This window comes from Trametes versicolor (assembly GCF_000271585.1).
Source record: "Trametes versicolor FP-101664 SS1 unplaced genomic scaffold TRAVEscaffold_11, whole genome shotgun sequence".
Lineage (NCBI taxonomy): Eukaryota > Fungi > Basidiomycota > Agaricomycetes > Polyporales > Polyporaceae > Trametes > Trametes versicolor.
The window spans coordinates 956,071-977,870 of NW_007360331.1; the positions used below are offsets into that span (position 1 = coordinate 956,071).

General features: G+C 54.8%; 10 protein-coding genes across 10 annotated transcripts; 4 read left to right on the top strand and 6 right to left on the bottom strand.

Moving 5' to 3' along the window:
- Window positions 1-228: 228 nt before the first annotated feature.
- Window positions 229-1,140, top strand: TRAVEDRAFT_51838 (uncharacterized protein; the record flags this gene model as incomplete). The annotated part of the gene is made up of 4 exons (XM_008044564.1): window positions 229-309; window positions 365-402; window positions 449-749; window positions 808-1,140. 4 exons carry the CDS (start codon window positions 229-231, stop codon window positions 1,138-1,140), a joined length of 753 nt encoding a protein of 250 aa, XP_008042755.1.
- Window positions 1,141-1,416: 276 nt separating this feature from the next.
- On the bottom strand, window positions 1,417-3,606 carry TRAVEDRAFT_74376 (uncharacterized protein; the record flags this gene model as incomplete). Its single annotated transcript, XM_008044842.1, has 6 exons — window positions 1,417-1,655; window positions 1,709-1,784; window positions 1,842-1,989; window positions 2,050-2,300; window positions 2,644-2,732; window positions 3,573-3,606. 6 exons carry the CDS (start codon window positions 3,604-3,606, stop codon window positions 1,417-1,419), a joined length of 837 nt encoding a protein of 278 aa, XP_008043033.1.
- A 458-nt stretch (window positions 3,607-4,064) lies between these two features.
- TRAVEDRAFT_74377 (uncharacterized protein) lies at window positions 4,065-5,261 on the bottom strand (the record flags this gene model as incomplete). Its single annotated transcript, XM_008044843.1, has 4 exons — window positions 4,065-4,630; window positions 4,693-4,771; window positions 4,832-4,976; window positions 5,041-5,261. 4 exons carry the CDS (start codon window positions 5,259-5,261, stop codon window positions 4,065-4,067), a joined length of 1,011 nt encoding a protein of 336 aa, XP_008043034.1.
- A 425-nt stretch (window positions 5,262-5,686) lies between these two features.
- On the top strand, window positions 5,687-7,191 carry TRAVEDRAFT_74378 (uncharacterized protein). The gene is made up of 6 exons (XM_008044844.1): window positions 5,687-5,967; window positions 6,028-6,297; window positions 6,356-6,393; window positions 6,445-6,757; window positions 6,807-7,062; window positions 7,124-7,191. Exons 1-5 carry the CDS (start codon window positions 5,713-5,715, stop codon window positions 7,047-7,049), a joined length of 1,119 nt encoding a protein of 372 aa, XP_008043035.1. The 5' UTR covers window positions 5,687-5,712; the 3' UTR covers window positions 7,050-7,062; window positions 7,124-7,191.
- A 919-nt stretch (window positions 7,192-8,110) lies between these two features.
- On the bottom strand, window positions 8,111-9,521 carry TRAVEDRAFT_74379 (uncharacterized protein). The gene is made up of 5 exons (XM_008044845.1): window positions 9,475-9,521; window positions 9,035-9,405; window positions 8,823-8,967; window positions 8,687-8,765; window positions 8,111-8,635 (listed from the first exon to the last, which is right to left on the bottom strand). Exons 2-5 carry the CDS (start codon window positions 9,250-9,252, stop codon window positions 8,178-8,180), a joined length of 900 nt encoding a protein of 299 aa, XP_008043036.1. The 5' UTR covers window positions 9,253-9,405; window positions 9,475-9,521; the 3' UTR covers window positions 8,111-8,177.
- A 255-nt stretch (window positions 9,522-9,776) lies between these two features.
- TRAVEDRAFT_173421 (kinase-like protein) lies at window positions 9,777-11,434 on the top strand (the record flags this gene model as incomplete). Its single annotated transcript, XM_008044846.1, has 7 exons — window positions 9,777-10,061; window positions 10,116-10,376; window positions 10,440-10,477; window positions 10,526-10,838; window positions 10,893-11,148; window positions 11,200-11,339; window positions 11,391-11,434. 5 exons carry the CDS (start codon window positions 9,777-9,779, stop codon window positions 11,133-11,135), a joined length of 1,140 nt encoding a protein of 379 aa, XP_008043037.1. The 3' UTR covers window positions 11,136-11,148; window positions 11,200-11,339; window positions 11,391-11,434.
- A 1,094-nt stretch (window positions 11,435-12,528) lies between these two features.
- On the bottom strand, window positions 12,529-13,941 carry TRAVEDRAFT_173422 (uncharacterized protein; the record flags this gene model as incomplete). The annotated part of the gene is made up of 6 exons (XM_008044847.1): window positions 13,924-13,941; window positions 13,615-13,860; window positions 13,283-13,555; window positions 13,208-13,234; window positions 12,827-13,039; window positions 12,529-12,771 (listed from the first exon to the last, which is right to left on the bottom strand). Exons 2-6 carry the CDS (start codon window positions 13,858-13,860, stop codon window positions 12,529-12,531), a joined length of 1,002 nt encoding a protein of 333 aa, XP_008043038.1. The 5' UTR covers window positions 13,924-13,941.
- Window positions 13,942-15,355: 1,414 nt separating this feature from the next.
- TRAVEDRAFT_173429 (uncharacterized protein) lies at window positions 15,356-16,843 on the bottom strand (the record flags this gene model as incomplete). The annotated part of the gene is made up of 6 exons (XM_008044848.1): window positions 15,356-15,442; window positions 15,498-15,751; window positions 15,804-16,116; window positions 16,163-16,200; window positions 16,263-16,532; window positions 16,598-16,843. The coding sequence occupies 5 exons, from the start codon at window positions 16,841-16,843 to the stop codon at window positions 15,509-15,511; spliced, it is 1,110 nt and encodes a 369-aa protein (XP_008043039.1). The 3' UTR covers window positions 15,356-15,442; window positions 15,498-15,508.
- Window positions 16,844-17,472: 629 nt separating this feature from the next.
- Window positions 17,473-18,416, top strand: TRAVEDRAFT_51846 (uncharacterized protein; the record flags this gene model as incomplete). Its single annotated transcript, XM_008044565.1, has 4 exons — window positions 17,473-17,699; window positions 17,753-17,897; window positions 17,953-18,040; window positions 18,100-18,416. The coding sequence occupies 4 exons, from the start codon at window positions 17,473-17,475 to the stop codon at window positions 18,414-18,416; spliced, it is 777 nt and encodes a 258-aa protein (XP_008042756.1).
- Window positions 18,417-20,228: 1,812 nt separating this feature from the next.
- TRAVEDRAFT_74383 (uncharacterized protein) lies at window positions 20,229-21,682 on the bottom strand. Its single transcript, XM_008044849.1, has 6 exons — window positions 21,462-21,682; window positions 21,135-21,404; window positions 21,045-21,082; window positions 20,678-20,990; window positions 20,371-20,627; window positions 20,229-20,318 (listed from the first exon to the last, which is right to left on the bottom strand). Exons 2-5 carry the CDS (start codon window positions 21,219-21,221, stop codon window positions 20,382-20,384), a joined length of 684 nt encoding a protein of 227 aa, XP_008043040.1. The 5' UTR covers window positions 21,222-21,404; window positions 21,462-21,682; the 3' UTR covers window positions 20,229-20,318; window positions 20,371-20,381.
- Window positions 21,683-21,800: the final 118 nt, after the last annotated feature.

A 21,800-nucleotide genomic window follows, 5' to 3' on the forward strand; every position in this document is an offset into this window, starting at 1 on the left:
CCACCGCCCACTGACTTGTGCCGTCTCGCTGCTCTGAGAAGATTTCATGTTATAGATGCGACACGATTATCGGACAATACCCGCGTGGCAATAAAACACATCGAGAAGGCTTGAAGAGAGCGCAGTATCTCGCAATATATCGCCTCCATCGCGGGTCCCGATGACCACTGCGTGTCCGCGATAGAAACCCTGGCCGATTCATTAGATGATCACATGGAATTGCTTGTAATGCCCTTCCTCCGGCGGTACGATGATCCAGAACTACGAGTCGTCGGCGAGGTACTTGACTTTGTACTACAAATGCTCAAGGTAAGTCAACGGTAGTATCACTTAGCGGGAGCGCCACCCACCCTCTATACTACAGGGCCTAGACGTTCTTCACCGGAACCGCATAGCGCATAGGTGAGTTAAGTAAAAGATATAAGATTCAATATTGACAATCGATCAGGGACATTGCATCGCCCAACATCATGATGGACGCTCGTTCTATGTACCCTGACGGGCATCATCCGGTGCGAATATACCGCGCCCTAGACGTCGCCCACCACGCAAACGTTCTCCCTCGGATCGACCATACTATTACGTCGACTTCGGCTTGTCCGTACACTTCGCACCAGGAGCGCTTCCCAGGGTTATTGGGAAGGTCGCCCATGACATGGAGATCCCGGAGATATCTGACAATGCCCTACGACGCTTACAAGGCCGATATCCTTGCTTTAGGGAACATGTTTGACAAAGAGTTTTTGCAGGTGAGTCGCCCGGAGATAGCCTCGCACTTGAAAGCGGCTGACCTATGGTGTGCGACAGCGGTTCGACAACGTCCAAGTCCTACAGCACCTGGTCGCATGCATGAAGCGGAAGGAACCTGGCCTGCGACCGGCCGCCGACGAGCTTCTCAAAATGTTTCAGCAGTTGCACGCGCTTGTCCCCGGATCGTCCGTCTGTAGGCATCTTGTCCAACGCTCCGAGCAGCCGTACGAAAGGTTCATCAACACCTCCGTCGCCATAGCGCGGGATAGCCTGAGCAGCCTCAAGCGCATCGTCTGCAGTGGGCGACGACACATATCGTCTATACCCCCGGGTCATGCGCGCCGATCGGGCAAGTGCATAGGGTTGGATGATGTGCAACCTTTGGAGTAAGAGAAAAGCCATGTATTGGGTGCGAGTCTGCAGGAGAATAGCAAACGGGTACGGAGACAATATCGATATCATGATGTAAGAAGCAGGAAGTCATATTGCATGACGATTGGGCATGAAGTAACTGACATATACAGGATCGAGCGGAGATGGATAAAGCGAAAACACGACAAGCGACGACTGGAGATCGGGTCAGTAGAGATCAGAGCGGTTTCATACCCGTCGCATCCTCGGCGGCGGGCAGTCTATGGGGATCTGTAGCGTTGCTACTACAGCGGATCAGAGAGAGTAAGTGGTATGGATAGCGGGTATGAGGTGCGGTCCAGGAGGGCAATGATGTCCGAGGGTATCAGTGATGGGTGTAAGCGTGGACTTATCTGGCCAAGAGGCGGTGGGGGTGGGCGAAGTGGCGAAGGCAGGCATGGAGTAGGTGGGGGTGAGCGGGGCGCTGGCGCTGGGGGGCGCCGGAGCGGACGGAGTAGGCGTAGACATGGCCACGATATCGTCCGTAGTGGAGTCTGGTGGGTCTGTCAGAGAGCGTGAAGTGTACTGAAACTAGATTATGACTCGCCACAGGTTGGCGTCGACGGTGGGGGCGTCGTTATCCTGTATATGTCGCGATGAAATCTTTCGTACGAGGTTGCACCCTGTGCGCCTCCGGGTGAGTTATGGCAGGAAGCGCCACAATTATGAAGGAGACATACCCTGAGCTTGTTGCGGAAGATTTCGATGTCGTCGCAGAGTTTGTAGCATTGCTTGGTCACGCCGCTGAGCATGTGGAAGAAGTCGCGGGGAGAAAACGGCCAGACGTCCATCATGATGAGACGCAGTTTTTCTGTCTCGCGCTGCAGTCTGCAAACACGACGATACGGTCAGTGCGTCGGAATTTCAGAGAAGGAGAGTTGAACGTACTTGTGTAGCTCAAAGCGGTAGTCGTCCGCGTACGACCCGCTTAACAGGCCCTCCTCGACCGCGCATGTAAAATACGAGCGCACTTCTTCTAAATCACGGTTTAGTACGTGCAACTTGTGAGACGGAAGCTGCCTCAGATAGACGAAGAGGAGCAGCCCAAGAATGATCCAGCAGAAAACGCCCATGATCTTGGTATAGATGGTTCGAAAGCAGAACCGCAGACGTAGATGAAGAGTGCGGAAGGCGTCGGCCTAGAAAGAGGGTAAAGCAAGTCGAGCGCAGATGTCGATGCACCGAACCCTAGCGACTCCAACTGGCGCAGTGAGTCATGTCTAATATAGCGCGACGCCAACGCTTCGCTGCTCGAGAGTTGGCCCCACGGGCGTACTTCTCGTACCTCGTGGTTTACGCGTGTATCGATAGCGGATAATCCGATGGCAGGGATGCACTGGAGAAGAGCTATGGCTGTGCGAGAACCACTGTATCTGAAGCGGCTCTCCCACTTCGCGGCGCGTGATACTCGTCAGTGGCTCGCGCGGGCGACGGCATGTGGGATGTCGCGGGAACCACCCGCGCTGGACGGTGGACACGCACCTGCAGAGGCGGTGCTTGCATGTTCGAAGCTTCCCAGCGCGTTTTCTCCTTGTAATTGCGCTCATATTGCACGGGCACGATCAGAAGGACTAGGGCGTGGTGGTAAGCAACCCGTACAAGGGCACTCCGAGTGCGCGGGCCTCGCCGTTTGCGCGCGTCTGCACTCCCACGCGAGGCAACACACCTGGCCGCATTTGGCAGGTGTGATTGTTCGGTCTGAACGCCTTTCCGAAATGACTTGTTCAAGCGCCTTGTTCATTGCAAGAATTACTTGTTCGGAGATTAGCGATATCAGACTGACGTAAAAAATTGGAATATATACGAAGAAGGATATTTGCAGCCTCGCCAAAGAGTCATCTTCAATTAGAGGCCACGGAGCGGCGTGCGCGCACGCGAGCGAAGGCAGCCATGGGAGGTCGCAGCCTGCTGCCGTTTATACGGCCTGGGTATACAAACATACCTACAGACAGTTCGTCCTGTGTTTGCATCGAACATTTAATCCTGCAAAAGGTTGTGAGGTACCAAGCAAGGAAACGCACCGCCGACAGTGTGGCCTCGCGTTGAGAAGGGCTCTTCCGGCGTGCGTACACAGGAATAGGAGTAACGGGATTTTGCGCTCATAATGAGTCGCTAAAGATGGATCCTCAAGCAACACTACGCAGCAGAGTCTAGACTTGAAGGGTGGCGGGGTACGGGTTGCGCGTGTCAACTTGGTGAAGGTGGACTTTCCGCTCCGTCACGCCGGCCGGCGGCGACCACTTGAGGGTCATGAGTATTGGAGCCGATATCATGATGCGCTCACAAGTACAGAGGACATCAGTATGCTGGGTTAGAACCTAGAAGCAAGCCTCGTGTCTTGAGGGCGTATTGATCATCAAGGTGAGAAGCTTCCGGATTACAAGGCGATACGTACCTCGTGCTCCGCGTACTATCGATAGAAAACTTGCAGCGAGGCGTAGACATGGCGGGAGACAACCTTGCAAGGACCGTTCTCAAGGTTAGTACCTCCGAGCCAACAGAGTGCCAACAGGCCCGGGCCGAGACCCGGCCGCAGACCCAGATTTCAGCGGGGACTTGGAGCCGACGACCACAAGTCGAGCAGGTTTCATACGACATTCTTATCGAAAAGGCACTGTACGCAAGTATATCACGAGAACTGAATACAAGATGTGCATTCTACATGCGACCACACTTCGGATGACGCTCCGCGTCGTCGGCGAACTGGAACACAGCACAATGTGGCGAGACATAGCAGAAATAATCAGGCATAGATGAGCGTGTAGGAACGGAAGAGGAGGAGTGCATGTGGAGGATGGTCGAGGCAGAATTGGAGAGGCATGTGGAGCGATGCTACCATAGTAGCAGGACTGGCGAGGTATAGGAACAGAATAAATACCACGCTGTGAGACGGCCGAAAGAATTCAGTCGCTCTCATCATCTCCTTCATAATCGTCGCAGAGCTCCGTATATGGCCCCGGCAGTACGATGACCGCGACCATCGAACGCTTGGCCTTAGGACGAGCTCCGTCTCCAAAGCTGTCCACGCGAAGGACGTGCTTTTTACGTCCAGGTTTAGGGATTGGGGATGAAAGAACGTCGAAGTTGGCGGTACGCGAGTGTATGGAAGAGGGCTTCATCAGCTGCCGGCCGAATTGTAGCAGCACGTCGTGTCGTGATGGGGGACGTTTCTTCCACGCCTTCTGGTCGCGAGGGCGATCGAGCGCCCGGGGCGGTCGAACCTCTGCGTCTGCGTCGTTTCCAGGATGGTCGCGAGGGAGCGTCTTGAGGGTATGGGGATCATCGAAGAGGTTGTCGATACAAGAAGGCGCGGTGCTGGTCGTCAAGGTTGAACAAGACTGCTGGAGAGGCGGAACGCGACCGTCATGGCTTGGGGAAGGCGATTGCTGCTGGACGTCGGTGAACGACGTCGTGCTCGTAGACTCTGGGGGTGCCTGCTCAGCAGCAGGAACGGCGATATCCGCGCCTCCTATTCACGAAGTATGTCAGGCCTTGGGGAACGGGTATGATGCGCCACATATTCACGCTCACCTAACGCCTGATCACGCAGCACTAGTTCGCCGTCCCCTTCAGAGCGACTCAGTTTCCTCCGCTCCTCCGAGCTACTTTTCTGTGATACAGAGATGTGAGGTGAGCCTTAACGTGCAAATATCATGCTATAGGAGCTTACAGCGATGGTAGCGCGAATCTTGTATACCTCACGGAGGAGCACATTGAGCTGGGCGGAGAGGCCGCGCCTCCAGTTGCGCAACTCCTCCTGCCAAGTCACTGCAGTAAAAACATGAGAACGCAAGTCATCGATGCGATGCTTGATGCTGAGGAGAGCGATTCGTGTAGCACCAATCAGACGACACTCCACAAAGACGTTGTAGCACGTACATGCGCATGCGAGGACGAAACCTTTCAGGATCAAGCAGACCCTCTTCGACGTTATCGTTGAGCAACTGGTACGTGGTCCTCAGGTCATCCTCGAGCTGTCGTAGCTTTTGGGTGGGCATTTGACTCTTGAACAGATCCCAGACCATAGACAGAAGGCCGAGCGTGCCCAAGACGCTCGCCACAACGCCCCAGATGTTGTATGCTTGATTCGAGTCGGACATGGTCGAGACGTTGCAGTGGAAGGCAAAGGAAGCTATATGAAGGCGAAGGGATAGGTCGCCCGGTACTCACGAGAGGAGAAATGTGGGCAACCAGGCGGGGTATGCGAAGCTATAAGCATTGCGGGTTGGATTGGCGGCGACTTGAAGATCCTGAGAACGTGGGCGGAGCACGCATCGACAGCAGAACTCCGACGCGCACAGGAGAAGTCCGAAGGACCATCACGCAAGGAGCCGGCAGACGTACGTATCCCATCTGCACTCCGGCGGCCGGAGTCGTGTGTTTTCCTGGTGGGAGAGGGAAGGATGAATGGGTGCTGTGCTTTCCGAGCGCTCTGAACATACCTGCCGCTTACGGGAGAAACACGTTGCATGCACGTTGAAGAAGCTTCCAAAGACCAACTTGCATGCGTGATGGACTCTCTCCCGTGCCTTCCACGCTTACCTTCGGTACATGTCTGCACAGGACAAGCAGAAGCGGCTGCCCAGCTATGCGGTTCTAGACGAAGACGGAGTACAGCGCTACGCGCGCCTCACCGACCAGGGCGTCTATAACCTCACCGCATCGGAGCTTTTTTGGAGGGATCGTCAACCGTATCTCGACCAGCACGGCTACCTCCTCCGACCGCGGTATGCGCCGAATTGGGAGCCATCATGGAAAGGAACATCACTAGATCCTATGTTCTGCGAAGACTCGATAATGCCTTTCGTAGGCCGTTCATCAGCTTGCACTTCCGTTGATATCTTGCTCATATGGTGATGCTCACAGAACCACCAGGTCATCGACGCTCGACGAAAGTCTGACGGCAAGCTAGTATCCGTAAAGATGTTTCCTAACAATAGCCAAGAGTCGCACATAGCGCTCCTGCTTTCGTCTATCAACGACTCTCAAAACCGTTGCATCCCGGTTTACGAGGTGCTGCGGGACCCCTACCAACCGCAGACATCGTTAATGGTGATGCCATACCTTCGACCTTGCAACGACCCCGACTTCGTAACGGTTGGCGATATCATTGAATTTGTTGGTCAAACACTAGAGGTATCGATCCGCTTACGCGGAGCCCTCTCCGAGTCGAACTCCTCTGACGCGTTTTCAGGGCCTTGTATTCTTGCACAGACAACGAATAGCTCATCGGTAGGCGTCGTGCTCTAAACCTCGGCTCTCTTCCTCCTCACATACAAGCAGAGATGTCGCCATCGAGAACATCATGATGGACGGCTCACCTCTCTATCCCGGCGGACACCACCCTGTTCGAACCGAGTACACCCCAGACGCCCTCTACGAGGTCAAGCCACTACCGAGGGCCGAGCGCTCAATCAAATACTACTACATCGACTTTGGGTTATCGTCGCTGATCCCAGAAGGCTCGTCACCGTACGTGGTTGGCCGCGCGGGTCGGGATAAGGAGGTTCCAGAGCTCTCCTCTACCGTCCCGTACGACGCCTTCAAAGTCGACATCTATGCCCTCGGGAATATGTACTATCACGAGTTCGAGCAGGTACGCATCCAAGTTCTCACTCCTCCGCCCGTCGCTCACGAATATACAGAAATATAACAGCACTCAATTCCTTGTCCCCCTACTCGAGAGGATGCGACAACAGCGCCCGGAGGCGCGACCCACTGCCGCGGAACTCCTTCGCCAGTGGGAGGCCATTCGCGCCGACCTTGCGCCCTCTCTGTACCGCTGGCGCTTAGGGCCTAAGACGGAGCCTGCGTTCGAACGTATGGTGAACGATACGGTCGCTGTGGCATGGGAGGGGGTGTATCGCCTGCGGAAGCTTGTTGGGTAGCTTCATTATACATGTGAGTTGATTTTGCCTCTCTAGATGTTGCGTTGATCTTCACGGAAAGCTTCATTTGCTAGGTCGGTATATTCAGTTCTTGCATGTCGGGTTGGTACGTGTACCGTTGCTATCACGGGCTCTATATCACGGTATCATTATCTTCCGGCGAGGCGCTTTTGGCTCAGTCAAGCGCACCAGGTGACTAGATTCATTTCCAGCACGCGCTGCACGCTGACGTTCCAACTTCCTGCAAGCTAAGCTAATAGACATTAATGTCGTGCGGAAAGCGCCCTGTGTGCAATGAAGATGCTTCATCAGTGCTGCGCTCCCCGCTTTCCCAGGCAGGTGTTACACCTATTTCTCATTGAGAGACTGTTGCTGATAGCTGTTCGGCTTCAGACTCAGACGGCCATTACGTGTGTCTATCCTCCATGTGGCCATTAAATGAGCAATGCCTCCGTGCTCCACTCATCCTGATTGTGATGTTGGCAAGTTTGCGATGCCAGGTGTGACGGCAGTGGGGAGGTATCGGATAGGGGAGCGTGACGGAATTGCGGATTGCTATTGCATAGCGTGGCAGACCGCAAGCCGCTACAGGCGCGTCCATACTGCGACGTATATGTGCTAATACACGCGGCTGTAAGACTATATTCAAACTCGAAGTCGACGACCGCAAATCGAGAGGGGGTTGCGCACGTCCAGCGAAAGCAGATATGCAAAGATGTGCTGAGGAGCGTATGAGCCGTGTACTTTACAAGGGGTAAGAATTCGGATGACGTTTGCGAGTGAGATGGAACATATCACGACGCGGCGAGATAGCAAAGCAAACAGACGTAAATGAAAGCATAGGTAAAGCAGAGAGGAGGTGCATACGTAGGGGGGTCGAGCTAGAATAGTAGAAACATGGTAAAAGCATGAGAAACGATGTCATGTCGCTACAGGAGCGACGAAGCATGTTGACAGGAATGGGAGTTCAGGCTGTGAAGGGGCGAAACAGTCGCCAGTCGCTCTTGTCATCTCCTTCATCATCCTCACAGCGCCCTACGTCCATATGGATCGCAGCAATAAGGCCGAGACGCAAACGCTACCATGAGAAGGCCAGTAGATCCGTTGTGCGGTGGTGCCACATGAGGCCTACCGCGCAGATAATGCGGAGTCGCTTTCGAGCGACATCGACCTATGCGAGGGAGTTTCGCCGACGGGTGTGCATGGGAGTGTATGGGGGTGAGAAGCGAGGAGCTCTTTGCCAAAGCGTGCCAGAAGAGCGCGACGCATCGCGCGGCGAGTCCGGGAGTCTCCCGAGACAAGCGGCGGAGCGCCTGAGGAAGGCAACGAGTGCTCGTGAGTAGACCCTTCGTCAGAGGCGGGGGTGAGGTTTTGCTTGTTGTCAGAGGTGGCGTAGATGTCCCCGAATGGCGAAGGATAGAGCGTGGCATCGGTGGCGGGAGGAGCAATGGTCACGGCAGGGAGCGGCACCGTATGTGGACACCGACCACTGTCCGCCAGAGGCGGGTCCAGATGCGCGAGCAACAATGAACTGGCAGACGGCCGCATCGACCCACTATCGCTAGGCATGGCAGACAGCGTAGTCTCTGGAATATGGATGAACAACGTATCTCCACCCATATTCAAAGAAACCCCACCCAGCTTCCGCGCCGACAGGATCAAATCGGCGGCCTTGCCAGATGCATCCAGCTTTTGCCTTTCTTTGGAGCTGCTCCTCTGACGGGATGTACGTCAGCTTGAAGGTAGTAGAAACTAAAAGGAGGAATCACTCACGGCGATCTTCGCGCGTATCTCGTTCACTTCAGCGATGAGGACAGTGATGTCCCTAGATATTCCTTTCTTCCAGTTCGTATATTCGTGTGACCACGGCCCCGATGGATACACTTGTATCCTCACCCGGTCGATACGGCGGAGCGTTCTAGAGGATGCGCAATCACGGCCATGAGACCCATAGTGGCGCTACTGAAGATGGTCAACACACTTACGCCCACATAAGCAGACGGAACTGATCTTCGCTAATGAGACCCTCGTCCACACTCTTGCGGAGGAGCTGATCCGTCTCGAAAAGCAGGGCGTCCAACGTACGCAGCTTGACGGAGGGCAGCTGGGTATAAATCAACCCCCATAGGATTGGAGAGATGATTGCGAGCGCCCCAAAGACGCCGGTGATGACTCCCCAGATATCAACACCTCTCTGGGACATGGTAAGAAGGGCACTTTAAAGCTGGGATGGGGGATCCGTTCGAACGATGGGGTGGTGGACGTCAGTTGGCTGGTGATGAGCGTGAGGGGTGGCGGGTTACACCCAGTACCTCTCCCAGTCCCGGGTTCTATTGAGGTGCACTGCCCAGAGAAACTAGAAGGGCCAAAACGTGGTGTGAGCATGGCTCTGCAAATGATATGGGCGGCGGTCCGAACCACTCACAGCGAGGCGAGCGCGATGAATCGGGACCTCAGAGCGCTCGCAGGCCGACTGGTCTTGTCATGCTCGCCGATGAAGATCATAGTGAGCGTGCGAGAGACCCCTGGCTTCTCGAGGCTAGGCAGTGCGTTTGCATCATGGTAGGAGGAGAGAAAGCCGGGCGCCTTGGGCACGCGACTACCGTTTATGGGAAACACGTTGCGTCCACGTTGATGATCCTTGCGCCCGCGGCCTGCCTCCTTCCCGCGCCTTTCAGAGCATGATGCACTTGATTCTCAGCCTCCCTCCACGCTTAAACTCAGCTCATGCCTGGACAGCACAAGGACAAACACGAGCAGGAGAAGCGGTTGCCGCATTACGCCGTCCTCGATGATCAGTCCGCGCGGCAATACGAACAGCTCACGTCCGAGGGCGTCTACAATCTTATCCCCTCTGAAGAATTCTGGAAGGACCGTTATACATACCTCGAGAGCCGTGGCTATACCCTTAGATCCCGATACTCTCCCAAATGGTCTCCTTCATGGAGAGGGACCAATCTCAATCCGACATTCTGCGAGGACTCCATCGTACTCATTGTACGTCATTTGAAAGTTGATGAATTTTATGGCTCACGCTCCCTTTCTTCGGCTGCGTAGGACCTCCAGGTTATTGATGCGCGGCGAAGAAATGACCAGAAGCTCGTAGCTATCAAGAAGTTCCGAAAGGACGGACAAGAGGCTTCCATCGCAAAACATCTCTCCTCTCTCGACGACCCACAGAATCACTGCGTATCCGTACTCGAAATTCTGCACGACCCAGTCGACCCGCAACTCGCGTTGATGGTTATGCCCTACCTCAGACCCTGTAATGATCCCGATTTTGCGACCGTTGGCGACATCATAGCGTTCGTTGAACAGACGCTGGAGGTATGTCTAAGGCACGTGTTTGCTCGTTTCTACTGATTTTAATGCATATCGGGGTCGCACTAGGGCCTTGCATTTCTTCACCGCCAACGTATTGCGCATCGGTAGGGCACTTCCAGTCTTTGCGCGCGATTTCGCTGACGCGCGTGTAGCGACGTGGCTATCGAGAATATCATGATGGACGCAGCATGTTTATATCCCGACGGTCACCATCCCGTACGACGCAACTACAGCCCAGATGCACTGCACGAAGTGGTTCCGTTACCACGGGCGGGCCGCTCGGTGAAATACATGTACATTGACTTCGGGCTCTCGACTTGGTTCTCACGAGGCGCTTCTCCGCTCGTCGTCGGGCGCGTTGGGCGAGACAAAGAGGCTCCAGAGCTCTCTTCTACAGTCCCCTACGACCCATTCAAAGTCGACATCTACTCCCTCGGGAACCTCTTCTATAAAGACTTCGAACAGGTAGGTTCCACAGTTCGTTACTCTGGCGTCGTTGACTGAAATACCGCTCAACAGAAGTACAACAACATGCATTTTCTCGTGTCCCTGGTAGAGGAGATGAGGCGACAGCGCCCTGAGGCACGACCCAGCGCTGACGAGCTTCTCCGGAAATGGGAGAGCACCCGCGCTGACATCGCACCGTCGCTGTATCGCTGGCGCTTAGCGCCGAAGACCGAGCCCGCAATCGAGCGCGTGCTCAACGACACCGTAGCTGTGGCCCGGGAAGGAATATACCATCTGAAGAAGTTCGTCGGATGATCAGCTTGCTGTCGTGAGCTCACTTTCCCCATGCTCTACTTGAATCATGCTCACGTCCTCTCAGTCCCTGGCAACGCCCTGGGCGGGTGTTTCGACGCTGCCGTGCCTTCGGTGCTATTTTAACCTTTGTTCGGACCCGTGAAATACCCCCGCATCATACTAATGTACATCATTGAGAAGGCATTCTGTTTCGGGGAGATCTTAGTGAGTTGCGCTCTGTCAACCCATACTAGCGCACCGCTGAGATGCGAGTAGGATAATGTCCATGTACTTATCGCGTATTCTGACCTTAGCATGACTACAGCAGCGCTATCCGGGTCGGAAATGCCGAAAACACGCCACGTGCACCTATATTACGCCTGCCCATAGGCTACAACGATATCTAGAGCTCGAGTTCGGGAAGGTGGGCGTTGCACATTCGCGTTAGAGACCCTCTGACGATGTGTCACAGTACATACCGTCATCCGGATCCGCCGATGTTCTGCTACGCCTATCTTACGTCGCACAGAGATCAATCGCCGCAGACGCGAGCCATCGGCGACTCGGATTTTGTTTGACCTGTGCAACTAGTCAGCACATCGTATCTGGCGTACAACGTATGGTCATAGACGATGCCATGGGGAAGGATGTTCCACGCCGTGCTTGGATTCGGCTGAACGGAGTAAAAGTACGATTTTCGCGAGATCTTCTGCACTTGCTAGCTCGCACCCAATACATATGCCTTTCTCATGTCTCGTTTAGGGCAGTAAATGTCGCCCTAATGCCTCGTCGATACACGCTGATGCGATGCATGTAATGAAGAGACGCCCCGGTGCCGCGACTATACGGCACCGCCCCGCTACATTCAACACCCCCTCCCCCGCATTGGGCACGGCGAATCACTGATGCGTCCTCACGGTTCTGATATGAAAGCTGATCAGCAGTGTGTTGTAGGAGCGATCGCGGTTGCTGCTATGCATCGGCATCTACGACGCAACCTCATCGCGTATGTTATGCACGCCAAGCGCGAGCAGCTCGCATAGCAGAGCATGCCGCTCGCGCACGGTAGCCAAGACCGGCTTCCGCGACATTACCCTCGGGATGTGCGTTGAGTGCAGTCTGGTTTGGTAGATCGTGGTCGTGGGACGGACTTGTGACTAGACACAGACTGTAATAGCATGTCACTCGGTGATGCCGCGGTAGGAAGAAATAACGTACCAGAGGGCGACGTTTGCGAAAGAACAGACAGCCGTTTGAGTAATAGCACTGGCGCGAACTCCGTTGATTTCGACCATATGTCACAGCAGCAGGAAGCGACGGAGTGCGAGAAATGGTATGAAAGGAATGCTGAGAAGACGACGTGAATGCGCGTCGACCAACTTACGCAAAGAGAGCAATTACGGAACGCACGAGACTATCCCACATACCGCCTCAGGTTGCTTATCCCCCCTAATGCAACGGCAACGGTGTCGTTCAGAAGCCTCTCGTGGGCCGACTCTGATTTCGATGCCAGGCGCCAGCCCGGGGCGTTTTTGCTCAGGGCGCCGCGGATCTGCTTGAACAAAGAGAGTAGTTCTTTGGGTGGACGCCTCAGCTCGGGCTGACGCTGCTTCATGGAGTCGATAAGGGGTCGCAGAGTCTCTAGACTTCGATATCGCTGACCAAGGGGTGTTAAGGACGGCGGCGGCTTGACACACGGAAAACTAGCGCACCTGTTCAAACTCCTTGTCATACAGATTTCCTAGTGCGTATATATCGGCCTTAAATGCGTCGTAAGGCACCGTCGATGAGAGTTCCGGGACCTCTGCGTCTCGACCAACATCGCCCACTACCAGTGAAGGCGACCCCGCCGGGAAACGCACCGAAAGGCCGAAGTCGACGTAGTAGTACCGCACAGGGTGTTCGGCGCGTGAGAGTGGGGTCAACTGGTAGACAGCATCCGGGGAGTAGTTCGTCCTGACAGGATGATGGCCGGAGGGGAAGAGGGGTTTCCCGTCCATCATGATGTTGGGCGGTGCGATGTCGCTTGACGTTTAGAAGATGAGCACAAGGTTCCGCGCCGTTGTCGGCTCTAGCTCTCACCGGTGTGCGACGCGGTGATGGTGCATGAAAACGAGACCCTGCAAACGAAGTGAGCACTACACTCGATGAAGAGAGTATGTACGAACCTCCAGCGTTTGGTGTATGAAGTCCATAACGTCACCGACGGTCGTGAACTCTGGGTCATTGTACGGCCTGAGGTATAGTAATACCATGAGAGAGCCTTGTATTTCCAGAGGGTCGCTGAGAATCTCTAGGACTGCTACGCAGTGGTTTTCATCTCGCCCTTTGAACGAAGAGAGGAACTGCGTGATCGCCAGTTCCTCCGTGTGGTTTGGCACGGTCTTGATCGCGACTAGCACGTTATCGCCAAGTGTGGTGGCATCGATAACTTGTGGTCGCTAATAACCCGGGTCGACCATGGTCAGTATTGAGCGGGGAAAGCAAAATTTCAACTTACGCTTGAAACGATAGAATCCTCGCAGAAATCCGGCGCAATATCTGTTCCTGACCATGATGGTTTCCATCCCAAGCGATAGCGCGGACGTAGGAGGTATCCATGGTCCTCTAGGTACTTTTGGCGTGTCTGCCACAGAATCTCGTCGGGAAGGAGATTGTATAGCCCTTGTCGTGTGCGTTCGGCTTGTCGTTCGGCCGCTTCCGGAGTCAAGTAGACATAGCCCGGAAGTTGTCTTTGTTGACTCATCTATTCTTCGATTGGTAGGAATCAGCTTGGAAAGAAGGCTTGGCGGGGTAACTCAACACTTGCACCGACCGACTACAGTTGTGGCTAAGATCAAAGCAGCTGCCAGCGTCACCAGTGAGAGATCTTCTCTCTCATTCGTCTAGACACGCGCGCGACCCGTTTATGGCAATTGTGCTCCCTTGCTTCCTCCTCTCATTCTCGCCGCTCCGAGGGACGGCGAACGAAGGTCCTCAACCGCATGTCCTCGGCCGGAGGCGACCTATAACATGACATTGAGTACCCACAGACTGGCTATCAGCACGCTGTAGGCTATGCTTTTCGCGAAAACATAGTGTTTTCTTTCCCAAGGAGATTCAACTTCTTCTTGATGATCCATGAGTCCCTTCAACACGAGGGATCGGTGAGAACACTTTCAGCGGCGTCTCTCGCGGTTCTCAAAAGTAGGTATTCTCGAAGGGCGCTCGAGCTGACGCCGCCTCCGCCTTCTCCTCTCCTTGTTCCGCTAATATCAAGACCGTCCTGCTGATATCGGGACTCTGGGTCCTCCTACCATCTCGCCCACGTTCACGGCCCTGACATCGCGAACATCGTGCACGCAATGCGCGAGCATCTCATGTCGTCTAAGGACGATATGCTGTTCGCGCACGATTTGCAGGTGGATGGCGGCCATGATCGCGCCGCAACGAGCAGGTATACACGCTTCTGGATGCTGCCATGAAAGGGCGATGACCGGTGAGAAGTGTAGGACACCGTCACTGCGGAGCATCTTACCCCGCGAATCGTCGGAGCCGTGCCTAGCCCACGTACGTACAGGCGCTCGGAGAGCGATTTGCCGTCCCCTGGCCTTCGTTTTGGCATTCGACATGTTCCTAACTGCGATTCGCGTCGATGATGTATGGCTTCTATGCGAACGCGGAGCTCGTCATCAGCAGCCGCCGGAAGAGCAGTGCGCTACGTACCTGCGATCCTAGAAGATAAGAAGACCTAGCTTGACGAGGTCGCTCAGAGACACTGAAGCCTTCTAGGCGTCGTCAACTCTTTGAAATTACACATGGGATCCAGGGCGGGTGTTGTAGTTTCCTCCACGTTCGTCGTCATTCTGAAATTATTGATGCCCAGTGAGAGAAAGAGACCCTATCTATTCCCACATTCAGGATACTCTTTGGCGTTCTTGCACATGAACAGAGTAGCGGCTGCCAGGCTCGGCGGGCAAGACGATGGTACACATTTTGATGCAACACCGCGCCGTGCGCTGAGTTTTGGCCAACGATGCTGCCGATGGCACCGCCGATCAAGTCTCAGTCGCATATTCCTGGGGGGTATTGCGTGATTAAAGACAGCATAAGATAGGCAACGAGCACATACCTTGCGCAGACGGTCTAACTCTAAGGCGGGACTTGGCCTAGAAGGCGGCGAGAGGCGATGGGTCTTGCGATCCGACGTGAAGATGACGCGTGGTGGACCCATGTTTCAAACAATACAGATAGTACAAGGCGCGAACTAGAAGATTCGGCCGCAGAGCGTAACGAGCAGAGCAACAGAGCAGACCAGAGATAAAATGGGTGTAGAAGTGTAGAGGTGGCTGTGACGAGCAATGTTGATCAGCTCCCGCGTTAGAAAAGGGAGGAGGAACGTACTGCATAGCGGATTACCCGACCATGCGCTTAAGATTGTTCAAACCGTCCCGCGCCACGGCGACGGTGTCGTTGATCAACTTCTCGTACGGCTGCTCTGAGCGCTGAACGAGGCGCCAGCGGACGGACGATTCGGGGACAAGCGCGCGCAGTTGTTGGAACATCCTGATCAACTCATCGGCGGGCGGCCGAACGCCAGGTTCCTTCTGCTTCATGCATTCCACCAGATGCTGCAGGAATTGAACGTTGTCGAAGCGCTGCCGCATACTGTGGGTGAGCGACGTGCAGAACTATCATGACACGACGTACCTGCAAGAAGTCCTTGTCGAAGAGGTTTCCTAGAGCGTAGATGTCGGCCTTGTACGCGTCAAATGGTACCTCATTAGATATCTCCGGAATCTCCATGTCATGCCCGACCTTCCCGAGTACTAGGGGAGATGCTCCTAGAGGAAAGTGCGCGGACAAGCCGAAGTCGACGTAGTAATATGTCACGGGATGGTCGATTCGAGGGAGCGCGTTTGCATTGTGGATGAGATCCGGCGCGCGGTGCATTCGCACCGGGTGATGACCGTTAGGGTACATCGACCGAGCGTCCATCATGATGTTCGAACGTGCTATATCCCTGATTGAGAATTAACGGTGGATTTTGAGGGACCCGCTTTACCTACCTATGTGCGATCCGATTCCTGTGTAGGAAGGCCATGCCCTGTTATAAGCAGGTTAGCACGGACGTCGCTTCCCCACGAGTAATAACTAGGTTTCACGTACTTTGAGCATCTGCGATACAAAGTCAACTACGTCGCCGACTACTTGCAGCTCTGGATCGTTAAATGGTCTGAGGTACGGCATTACAAGAAGGGCCATTTGAACGTCCAACGGATCGGAGATGGCCTCTATCGCGGATATGCAGTGATCATCGGGACCAGCGAGGGAGGCGACATGCTGCGATATATGGAGCTCTTGTCCCGCCTTCTTGACGCGTTTTATGGCTACACGCGAGTCGTCTGTTATTCGCGTCGCGTCTATGACATGGAACCTCTGCAGTAACAAGTCACACCTGTCAGCTTTCCGTCGCGCCAAAGGAGCCTAGGAATGGACATTACGCTCGGTCTGATGGAGTCTTCGCAAAAATCCGGAGCGAGGTTGGTACCCATCCACGAAGGCTCCCATTTTGGATGATAGCGAGGTCGTAGCAGATATCCTTGCTTTTGGAGAAACTCATAGCGGTCTCTCCATGCGATCTCATAAGGTAGTAGTTCGTAAAGACCATTCCGCGTTTGTTCTGCGTATCGGCGGGCGACTTCGGGGGAGAGGTAGACATGATGGGGCAGTTTATGTTGGTTTGTCATGGCCATCCCACAGGGGGACTGTTGCCAGAGCCTAGTTGTGCAGAGTGAAGCAGGGACCAGGCGGTCGTGGATCTGAGTGAGGATTAAGCGCCTGCTGTTCTAATCTACTAGCCACCGTACGGCAACTCCCGGCAGTTAGCGCTGCGCTGAGCGCAAGCGCTCAGTGCGTCGGGAGGCGCCGGGGTATTTCTTTCTCTTACTCTCGCGACCACTGGCACTCACCCCGCCAACCCGTCTTGCGTGTTGATACCTGCGTCTGGCCGCCGGCATCAACGAGCTGGATGAAGGTATCAATGGGGATGGCCTACGGTGTGCGTCTCATTTATGAGCCATGATGCAGGGCCTCGCGCGCCCTTCACCGTCAGGTGGTCAACCGTCACGCCGCCACTCCCACCATTTTAATGCTCCCGATATCCAAAACTCGTGTACATCTCTGCAGAACGTCGCGCACACAGCCTCCAAGAAGAAGCCATGGTTATCGATATGCGTGCATTACACGCGGCCCAGTCATGATTTGAGCGTTTCACCCCCTTCTTTGGATCATAATATTAATACCGACCCGCTGAGTCCTCTCGACTGCCCGCTTCCTGTCATCTTCCCTCCCCACCTTCCCCAGCCATCCTTCTACTATGCCCGGCGCCCTTGACGTGCTCAGTACCGTCCTTAGTATCATTGGGTTTCTGGCCATCTTGTGCCAGCTCCTCTACTGGATTTTACAAAAGAAACTTCCGCGTGCGAAACTACGCATTGTCGAGGCCGCCCTCGCAGAGACTGAAACTCTCTTGGATCGATGCGTGGAAGAAGGCCGTCTCGGCAGTGGCAATGAAGCCGCAGGATTCCGCGAAGTCATAGACAAGTAATTCACCTTTGCGACCATTTTGGAATCTTGTGGCGCTGACGGTCGCGCAGGCTGCAAGCTCGGACAAATCAGCTGCGAATCCGTGTCCTTAGCGGGACAACCTTCGTTGAAGATCTACGACACATGCTGAGTACCTGGTCGGATGGTTTCGATGATATATGCGTGGATATCAGGAGAACCCAGGCGGACATTTCGGTGAGTACAGGTTCTACGATGCGTTGCGTAACGACGCTCGCTCACCGTGTCACAGATAAGTAGCGCCGCATACGCGTTGCAATCCCCTCGGGAAAACGACGCAGGCATGTCGGCGGCATCTGCGGGTGCCACTCCCGTTGCAGGTAACGCCCTGGGTTGTGATCCTCGCGCGTTGCCTATACTCATCAGGAGATACGACTAGATACGTCCGCCACCTCCGAAACGCAGTCGACTGCTTCAAGCTCATCCTCATCTCATTCATCGGCTTCGTCCGATTCTTGGGTGCTTCCCGACGACGCTCGCCTGATAGCGCCGCCTCTCCCCGAGCTACCCTTGACCGGATGGCGCGACGACGCCCGCTCTCCGCGCGCTGATTGGAACGCCCCATGGGGAGAAAGACGCAAGTCTGTCTCGTCTTCCAAGACGAGCTCCACGCACTCCTTGCGACGCAAGAAGCAAGGATACGCTGTTGCGCGCACACGGGCGCTTGCTCGTGCAGCGCGTTTGTCGTATGCGTAGGTCCAAATCTGTCTCGCGCGGAGGTGGATCCCGGCCTCATGCTGCCATACGGTAGCTTGAGACGCACGTCGAAGTTTAGGCTCCTCTCTGTCTTGATTTGTTTTATGCTCTCCTCTCGCCACCCGCTCTGTCGACTCTGTTATTTCTTCTCGCTCTATGGAACCCCCCGTCGCCTCGTCACCTCATGCACTCTACGCTCTAGTACGTTACCGCACATGCCTGTCTATCATTTCTGTCGCTCGTCTCTGTTACATTTTTTGTACGCTTATACCCGAAACATCTGCATTATCACGCCCGATACCAATGAATCCTGCCGTTCAACATCTCGACTGACAGCGAGCGACACACGATCGCAAAGTAGTATAAAAGGTAGTAGCTACATCTTGAACTGCGTGTCGACGCGTACACGCGCGACTCAGTGGGCTACTATCGTACGTAACGTCAACGATCGGTAGCCCTCTTTCTGCGGCGACGACGCCGACGTGACACAATCTCTCGTACGCAGACTGATCTTTTGGGCCCAAGACAGAAGCAGAGCCCCGACAGCGACGAGGAAGGCGGCGACGCATGACGACCTGTACACCACGCCATCCCCGGCTCTTTCGCTCTCCCCCTCCCTGTCTTCGTTCGCTTTCTCCGCCTTCGTTTCGTGTCGTCTACTTTGTTTGTATACGGGCATGCTGGGAGCGTAATCTCCGCGCTGGGGCCGGGGGAGTTCTGACGGTGTCGGGTGTCTGCCCGCCTACCGTACCCCTTCCGTGGCAAGAGGCTTATAGCCCGGCAGCGCAAGCGCTGTTGCAAAGCACGGACAGGTTTAGAACCCGGCGCCCTGCCGTATAATGGCCGGCGCGGTGCGACCAGCATGTGGCCCTTCCCCTCCCCCTTCACTGTCTGTCGATAACTTTCTCTATTGCTCCCGGTCATCTAAACTTATGCTACCATACTACTGTGCCCGCGGCGGCCCCGGTCGCCGCTCCCTTCCACCCCCCTACATATGTCGGTTGACCCCTCGGTGCTTCCCCGTAGACACTTGCGCTGTATTGCCTACCATAGGGCTCGGCCCTCGAGGGCAATAAACGAGGATTCAAAGAAAGAAAAGAAAGACAGAAGCAGAGGCGGGACGACTCAATCGCCCACGCAGGTTCTGGCGAACATCTGAACCAGCCCGCCTGCAGTGGGCAGCAGTTCCAGCTCCCACTACTTCGCGAGTGGACGGTCGGCCGGAGAATCGGAGGCTATAGTATCGCTGTGCACGCTCGTTAGCGATGCGCTCATGGAGCCGGCTCGTCTGCCATACCTGCTCAGCCTCCTCATAATAGTTCGAAGTCGTCGATGTCGGATCTGTATGGATCATGCGGTATAGTCGACGATAGAGCGGGATATAGGATGAGTGTGCAGCTGTCGATCTCTGGGCACATAATCTATGTGGACATATCAATGGATGATGGGCGGCGTAGGTGATGCGACGTATGGAATGGACTCACGATGTAAAAGCCAGTCATTGAACGAGCCATTTGTTCCGCCTCGAGCAGCGGCAAGCATATTGTTGATCGTGCGCCCGAGGTCGTACTCGGTCCTTACGTTACAGCGCCAGCGAGCCTGGTCTCTCCGCCCTGCAGCGAAGCCGAGATGCACTGGCTCGAACGGGCTTGGTTTTTTGGGGGACGGGAGGCGGCTTGCTGTTGCTTCACGCAAATAATTATGTCTTTGGCGCGCGACTCGCTGTGCGTGATCGCGCCCGCCGATGACAGTATCGATCCGCTCATAGCGAAGTGACGCTGGAGAGCCTGAACCTTTGCTTGATGGAAGACTTCAGGTGTGGCACCACACAGCGAGGTTCAAGTCGATGTAGCATGCAAAGCGCGATAGCGAGGTGATATAGATGATGACTAGGTATACAACCTGTCTTGTGCGTCAGTGTAGACATACACAGGTCCGCATGAACACGACTCACATTTGATCGGTCTACGATCGTACCAGCCGCCGCAGCTGGTTGATGCTCTCCTTCGCAACTGCGACACCGTCGTTGAACAGTCTCTCATACGCCGGCTCGGATTTCGGGCCAAGACGCCAGCGGAAGCCGTTTGGGTTGAGCGTCTTCCGGGTGCTCGCGAATATTTGCACGAGCTCGCTCGCGGTCAGTCGCTGCTCGGGTTGTTTGTGTTTCATGGATTCGATGAGTGGCAGGAGAAACTGAAGGCTGTGATACCGCTGCGCAAGTGCGTCAGTGGTACGCTCGCGACGCGTGCCTGCGGGCATACCTGCTGGAACTCCTTGTCGAAGAGGTTCCCCAGGGCGTATATGTCCGCCTTAAACGGATCGTATGGCACGTCCCACGAAAGCTCAGGAACCTCCGCATCTCGGCCGACGTCGCCCACGACCATCGTTGACGCGCCAGGTTGGAAGCGCACTGAGAGTCCGAAGTCGACGTAGAAGTACCGGACCGGATGGTCCATGCGCTGTAGCGGTGTGAGGTCGTATACGGCGTCCGGGGATCGATACGTCCAGACTGGATGATGCCCTTGCGGAAACAGGACGCTTCCGTTCATCATGATATTGAGAGACGCTACATCTCTACCACGGGTGATAAGCGGTAAGTCGTAGGGGAAGAAGAAGCCTGATGTTTACCGGTGGGCCACATGCTGGTTATGGAGAAATTCCAGACCCTAACTTGGCGTAAACATGTCATTGATATTACTAAGAACGAAACCCACTTGCCTCGAGCATTTGGGTCACGAAGTCTACAACGTCGCCTAAGACGGAGAACTCGGGTTCATTCCAAGGTGTCAGGTACTGCATGACCATCAGCAATGTTGACGTATCGAGTGGGTCGTCAAGGGTGCCGTAAACTGAAACGCAATGGTTCGCAGGATGTTGTATAGAGGTCAAGAATTGCGAGATTTGAAGTTCTTGGTCACTCCGTTTCACCACCTTTATCGCAACGCGACAGTTGTCGGAAAGACGCGTAGCGTCAGTCACGTTATAGGTCTGTAACCCGCTTGTGAGTAAAGCCCAAGACATACAGGAACAACTCGAATGACAAACGCTCAAGACTACATAGTCCTCACAGAACGCTGGATCCAGATTTGTTCCCTTCCAAGAGGGCTCCCACGAAGGATTATACCGCGGTCGTAGTTGATAACCGTTCTGCTTCAGAAAATGATACCTATCCTTCCATGGAATTTCGGAGGAAATGAGTTTGTATGTGCCATCGCGAGTGCGTTCAGCTTGGCGGCGAGCGGCTTCGGGGGGAAGGTAGACGTAGCCCGGCAGTTTCCTTCCTTCGGCCATGTAGGATGAGGGTCGGAGAATGCGAGCTTGGAGGATGGCCAAGTTCCCGTCTACCCAATTGGGCGTGTTGCACAATCTGGCTCAGGCTGAGAG